The sequence below is a fragment of the Mesocricetus auratus genome, unplaced genomic scaffold, assembly GCF_017639785.1.
Source record: "Mesocricetus auratus isolate SY011 unplaced genomic scaffold, BCM_Maur_2.0 Super-Scaffold_100004, whole genome shotgun sequence".
NCBI classification, from domain to species: domain Eukaryota; kingdom Metazoa; phylum Chordata; class Mammalia; order Rodentia; family Cricetidae; genus Mesocricetus; species Mesocricetus auratus.
In genome coordinates, this window is record NW_024429189.1 from 114,996,598 (window position 1) to 115,002,606 (window position 6,009).

At 46.0% G+C, this 6,009-nt stretch overlaps 1 protein-coding gene across 2 annotated transcripts; it reads right to left on the reverse strand.

Annotated features, from left to right (window-relative positions):
- Positions 1-394: 394 nt before the first annotated feature.
- LOC101829427 (cystatin-9-like) lies at positions 395-4,208 on the reverse strand. 2 transcript variants are annotated; one of them, XM_040744962.1, is made up of 3 exons: positions 3,952-4,208; positions 1,598-1,711; positions 395-682 (listed from the first exon to the last, which is right to left on the reverse strand). In XM_040744962.1, exons 1-3 carry the CDS (start codon positions 4,153-4,155, stop codon positions 596-598), a joined length of 405 nt encoding a protein of 134 aa, XP_040600896.1. In that variant the 5' UTR covers positions 4,156-4,208; the 3' UTR covers positions 395-595. The 2 variants fall into 2 exon arrangements, with proteins under 2 accessions (XP_040600896.1, XP_005072653.1); XM_005072596.2 differs by having other exon boundaries at positions 3,946-4,208.
- Positions 4,209-6,009: the final 1,801 nt, after the last annotated feature.

Below are 6,009 nucleotides of genomic sequence, written 5' to 3' on the forward strand. Positions count from 1 at the left end.
GATACTGCTGTTATTCTTTGTGTGGGAATCTCTTTCTGGATAGTGAGGCTACAGTCCTCCCATCATCTATTAGCTTCAGTGACCTGGGGAAAAGTGTGTGGGGAATCCCCTCAAGAGCGAAGATCATCTATCCTGAGAAAGACTTGGGGCTTGCCTTCCTCCCTGGTATACATGGGATGCCTTAGTGGGTGCTGACCATCATTTTTCCTCTGGCCACATGGGTCATGTCATGAGACCACAGCTCAGATGGATCTAGTTGTGCTATGTGGGCCACCTCTCAACATCTATAAAAATGGAGGATGCCACTATGGCCACCAGGCTATCTTGCTGAGAGAACTCCATGTAGAGCTTAGCTTCCACAATCACGCCCATAGCCCACAAAGGTTATTACCTGCTGGTGTTTAATGATCTATTCTATGATTAATCTGTTCAAAGAGAATTTTCTAAAATCCCAGGACATGGAACCCCAGACACTTGCAAGAAGCACAGAGCTTCTTAAGCCTGTAGTTGCTGCTTCCTATGAATGGCAAATATCTTCAGAAAAAGGAGCAGGCTTGGACCAATGCTGTGGGTAGATCCTTGTGGTGGATTCCAGTCATGGAGGCCCCGCAGAACAAGTCATTTTCAACATGTTGAACTGTTTTGAGCGTGGGGTGCTGATGGTGAAGGAGCAGATGTAGATCTAAGGGAATAATCAACATGGCACAGTGGATGGAGGAAGCCTGTGGTTTATGGTCAGGACACTGTCTACTCAACCTTATCCCTTTCTTGGCCATCAGCTGGAAGGCGTTGATCTTTGATCTACAGGTGTAACCACCAACTCAAACTCTGATTGAATGGTGAGCTGTCTGCATGTGGGCTTCCTCTTGATCCAGAGGCATTTGTGTTACTTTCCTTATCTAATTAGTGGCCTCCAGAAAAAAACTTCTGAACTTTCATTGTGTGATACAAGCTCCCAGGAACATTAGGGGATGCCCTGTCCCAGGAGTTGACTACTGTCAGACTTAAGTCATTAGTTAAAATATTAATTATTCTTGATAAGGGGCCTATGAGCCCTGGGTAGGGCTGTCCCAATAATTAGGGTGCCCTTTTTCTTGTTCCTCAGAAAAGGTTCTGGAGCTTCTGGTGGGCATAGGTCCTGGAATGAAGACAGTGGGCCCCCTTCTCTTACTCCCCTTTCAAGCTGCATGTCAATGAAGGGTCCCTAACATAACATCAGCATTCACTAGGTTCTTCCCCCTGAGTCTAGGGGAGGAGGATCATGACCCAACAGTGAGCAGTTGCTACTCAGGTCCAGGATGCAGGACCAAAGAAGATATAGGCATTAGGAGGCTATGATGTGCAAGGAACAGGAAGCTACTATTGGTAGTGGGAAGTGTTGGGGGCAAAGCTTGAACAGGTCTCTGTAGCTCGTACCTAGACTGCCTGCCTTTTGGGACTCTTTCCCCATTAAGGTTTAGAAAGGGATTCTGGGGAGTTTGTCACTGGTCCCTCCTTGCATCTCTAAGCATGGCTCTGTCATCTGCTCTTGCATCCCCTTTATCCCCTGGCAGCACCCACAACTGTGAAAGGGGTGGATGCTGGTATCTTGCCTTACATTGTCCAGTTCAGGACTGTTGTGAAAGGGGCAGGTATCTAGGCTTTCCTCGAATTTCTTACAGATGGTTCTTCTCAGCCTCAGCTTCATGAAGAAAGTTGTTGGTAGCTTTTCCTGAAGACAGAAAGAGGCTTAAGTGAGTAGACTCTTCTTGCTGCCTGTTCATAGATGGGCCTCATGTCTGTGGTCAATATGGGGAGAAACCCAGATTCTGCCCTGAGTTTGGAGCTTCTCCAAGGCCTGGTATCTCTTTCTTGGAGGTGAAAGTCCCAGGCTGAGTTACATACCACTGGTACATCATCTACCTCAAGTCTCCTCTTTCTTCTCAACCAAGTGAAGCCTCCACTTCATGCTCAATAGGTGCCTGAACCAATAACTGCATTCCTAGAGGACAGGCTCTGGGAGGATAGTGGTTCTGCTGATAACTCAACCCAAAGAGATTGAAGCCCAAAGGGTATATTTGCAACATACTGTCACCCGGTATACATCAAGAAAATGCTTATGTTTCAACATACCAGCACAGAGGATTGGAATGGTGGCTTAATGGATACATTTTTATAGTGTGTACTTTGAAATCTTCCTCCTGCTTCCTTCCACTGTTTCTCCCTCATTCCTTTCCACCTTTTCTTTCCACAAGGCCAATGCTACCTTTAGCAAAGCCATAGTCATAGTTTATAGATGAGACTCCATTTCAAGAGACCTCAGACAACAGGGTCAGCTAGTGCTCTGCAGAGCTGTGCAGGGCTGAAATTCCTCTGCCTTTCCTCTGCCAAGGAAGGAAGAACAAAGTATTCCTCACCCATGACTACAGTGTGGATTAGGAGATGGGTATTGACATCTCAAGGACATTCTGTAGGCATCTCATCACCAGGGAACATTTTAGGATGAGGAAGATGGATTGATATGTTCAGTGAACTGAGTGAAATCTGCCAGGGGCCCAGAGTAGGAGGGGACTGAGAGACAGAGCTGAACTGGCAGGTGGCTCTCAGGACAGTCAGCTTGTCCTGAGACAAGACAATTGGCAAGTCCTCACTGACAACTCTTCTGTTTCTCTTCCTTTCACTTCCCAATTTCCTAAAAGTTTGCGTGTCTGCGTGAGTGCGTGCATGTGTGTGTGTGTGTGTGTGCATATGTGTACACATGTGTGTGCATGGAGCCTAGAGTGACACCAGGCGTTTTCCTCAGCAGCTCTTCTCTTTACCTTTTCACACAGGGTATCTCACTGAAACTGAAGCTCAGCTTGACTAGGCTGGTCAAAAACATGTCCTCTCTAGACCTTCCTGTCTCTGCCTTCCCGGCACCAGGATTGGAGGTGTTGGAGGTGTGCATCCTCAAGTTAGGCTTTTTACATGGGGGATGGGGATCCCAACTCTTCTTGTCATGTTTGTCTAGTAAGTGCTGTACTGGCTGAGCCATCTCTCCAGACCTCCAGTGACTTTAATATTTGAGTACCTTTGTATGTTGCCCATGCTCCTCTAAACAAAACCTGGCCATGTTCCTGTAAGTAACTAAATGAGCTCATTTGTTCAACAACAACAACAACAAAATGATAGACAAATAGAAAAATGTATGAGTTGGGAAGAAGAAAGAAATAAGAAAGTATAGGAGGGGGATGAGAGAGAGTAATGGGAGGTGAATACTATGAAAATATACTCTATACACTTATGAACTGTCATAAAAAGCTTATCGTTCATAATAAATATACACTAGCAAAAACTCTAAAAAGTGTTTTTGACATGTTTTCAGTCTTTGTACATGGAATTTTTATGTAAATATTTTCTTTGCTCAGTAGGAATTCTCCCCTAGAAGTACCTATTCTAGAGTTATTATTATTAGTATTATTTTGACATTAAAATCCAGATTCTCCTGTCCCAGCTTCCAAACTGCTAAAACTATAGTTGTATACCACCATTCCTCACCTAAAGCTTATCCTTTAGTTAATTAAATACTATCATAAAACATGATAATATTGAATAGCAATTTTATGTGAGAAGACTTAATTTCAAAGAATGCATAAACGGGCTGGAGAGATGGCTCAGAGGTTAAGAGCACTGACTGCTCTTCCAGAGGTCCTGAATTCAATTCCCAGCAACCACATGGTGGCTCACAACCATCTGTAATGAGATCTGGTGCCCTCTTATGGACATACATGCAGACATAATACTGTATACATAATAAATAAATCTTAAAAAAACTATTTTTAAAAAAGAATGCATAAACATTCTGACCCCTGAAACCAACTAATTTGCTATATGTAACTCAATTCCAGACTACAAATGTCTAACAAAGACTAACTGCCTTGCCTGCTTCCTCAGGAAACAGCAAGTGTATTGGACAAGGTCACCCACCTGTACCTTTGAAAAACTCATGATGTGAATGGATCTGTAGGCATACTCGTCCTTGTTCTGGTTGTTGAATGTACTCACAGCAAACTTCACTATGTCAGGGTCACTGACCGGCTTATCAATGTAGGGTTCATCCTTTGCAGAACACCATGCCTGAGCTCCCTGGGCTTGGAAACCCAGGAGAACCAGTAAGACTGCCCAAGGCAGAGCCATCTTCCCAGCTGGGCACAGTATGCTGCAGGTTCTGCTTCCTGCCTTAGACCTTATAGCCCTGTTCCCTGAGGTCTAAGCCTTCAGTCCATTTCCTGGGTCCCAAACTCCTCCCTCTGGACCTCCTCTCTGTCATCACAATGAATTCCTTCCACACTTGGTACCACCTCCCCCAGCCAAAACTGTTCATTCGCCTCCTGTTCTGGATGGAACAAAAGGGTCCAGGGGGTGGTTTGGGGAGAACAAGGGTGTGGGTAGGCAGAGGTGCCCCTGATCTGAGTCTAGATGCTTCCTGAGTCCCTGTGTATAAAAGAGCTCCACAGTTAGGCTCCACAGTTAGGTGCTGAGGGATTTACGCTGGTGCTGGGTTTTAGCGAAAGGTAATTTCTGGGCAGGTCACTGGACAAGACAATAATTCAGGAAACTACAGATTACAGATGTGTGGGAAGAATGAGCGTTTTGATAACGGAGAACTGGAGCCTTTTGAATTGATGTTTATTTATTCCAGAGCTGCAGCGCGGCACTGGGGAGACAGTTGTCTCTGCTCTGGGCTTGATGTTCCCAAGGAATGTTTCGCTGCACCTCAGCCTAGCCCCTATCACCTCACAGCCCGAACAGGCATTCTGGTGTAGGCCAATGGAAGATGGTGCCAACCTTGAGATGTCCAGAGTTGAGAATCCAACCTCAAGTGCACTCCCTAAATCTAGTTTCTTAACTCCAGGGATGTGCAGCCCTACCGCACTCTGCGGGCACCCTAGCTGGATATGTCAGAGCAATTCCTCATGGGATTCTACAGAGGAGTGGGTGGCGTTTGCACCCAGACTACAGGGACTAGAGAATGTGAAAAGGGAGAGGGGGACGAGTAGGTGTCTCAGGGTGGTTAGGGATGTGCCTGTTCTGTGGCCACTGGTGCCCTCTTGTGGCCTTAATCATTACAGCTCAGGAAGTACAGTTTCTGGGTGGGGCTTTAGGCTCTGGAGAGATGCTCATAGCCTCTAAACTAAGCAGCAAATTGGGCTGACACTTCTGAACCACACTCTCTTTTGAGTAAGACTGAGGCCTCGTCCCCATTGTGAAGCATGTCTTTAGCCTGCATCTGTGTCTACGTGTAGTGTTTGGAGACTGTGCCAGGTACTGCTGACTAACCAGCGCGTGTACACATTTCTCCTGTAAGTTTGCGTCTGTGTCTACAAGCTTGGGGACCGTGTTAGGCGCTTCTGACTCTAACCAATGTGCCCACATTCCTGCTGTTAGCCTGCATCTGTATCTACGTGCAATATTCCGGGACTGCTAGGTGCTTCTGACTCTAACCAGCGCCTGTCCACATTCCTGCTGTATCTGTAAAGCGCCTCCCTTCTTTGTGTGGGCTCGGGTATCTCAAGACATAAGTAAAGAATGAATGTCACCTCTTTTCAAAAGCTCGTGAGACTCACATTGTAAGAGTTCCGGCTCACTAAGCTAAATCCTGGCAGGTATTGATTTTCCCTCTGGGGTGGGTAGCATCTCTGGCTTTTTGTTTGTTTTGTTTTGTTTTTTTCCTGGCACTGAACATCCTGTATGGGTTTCATAGAAAAGTTTCAGTACCTTCTCAGGACTTCCAGAAGCAAAGTTCTGTCTTTGGAAGCATCAGTAACAAAAAGGATCAGCAATGACTAAACACAAATGGCCAGACCTTCTCCTGGGAGGAAAAGGTGGCACCAGGAAGTCTTTTTCAGGATGTGCTGTGTGTGCCTTGGTGGCCTGCAGCGGGGTGCCTTTTCTTGGGCACTTTTAGCCATGATCTGTAGCTATAGGCAACTTCCAAGGGGATCAGAATCTCTTGAGAGAATGCTCACTCTCCTGGCTTTTGGGAACCTA

Bases quoted from the DNA above. Each gene is read 5' to 3' on its own strand.
- LOC101829427 (XM_005072596.2), bottom strand. From the start codon at position 4,155: ATGGCTCTGCCTTGGGCAGTCTTACTGGTTCTCCTGGGTTTCCAAGCC. The intron at 1,712-3,945 runs GTGGGTGACCTT...TTCTGTCTTCAG, and splicing joins TGAGTTTTTCAAAGGTACAG to GAAAAGCTACCAACAACTTT. The intron at 683-1,597 runs GTAAGGCAAGAT...TTATTCCCTTAG, and splicing joins ACAGTCCTGAACTGGACAAT to ATCTACATCTGCTCCTTCAC.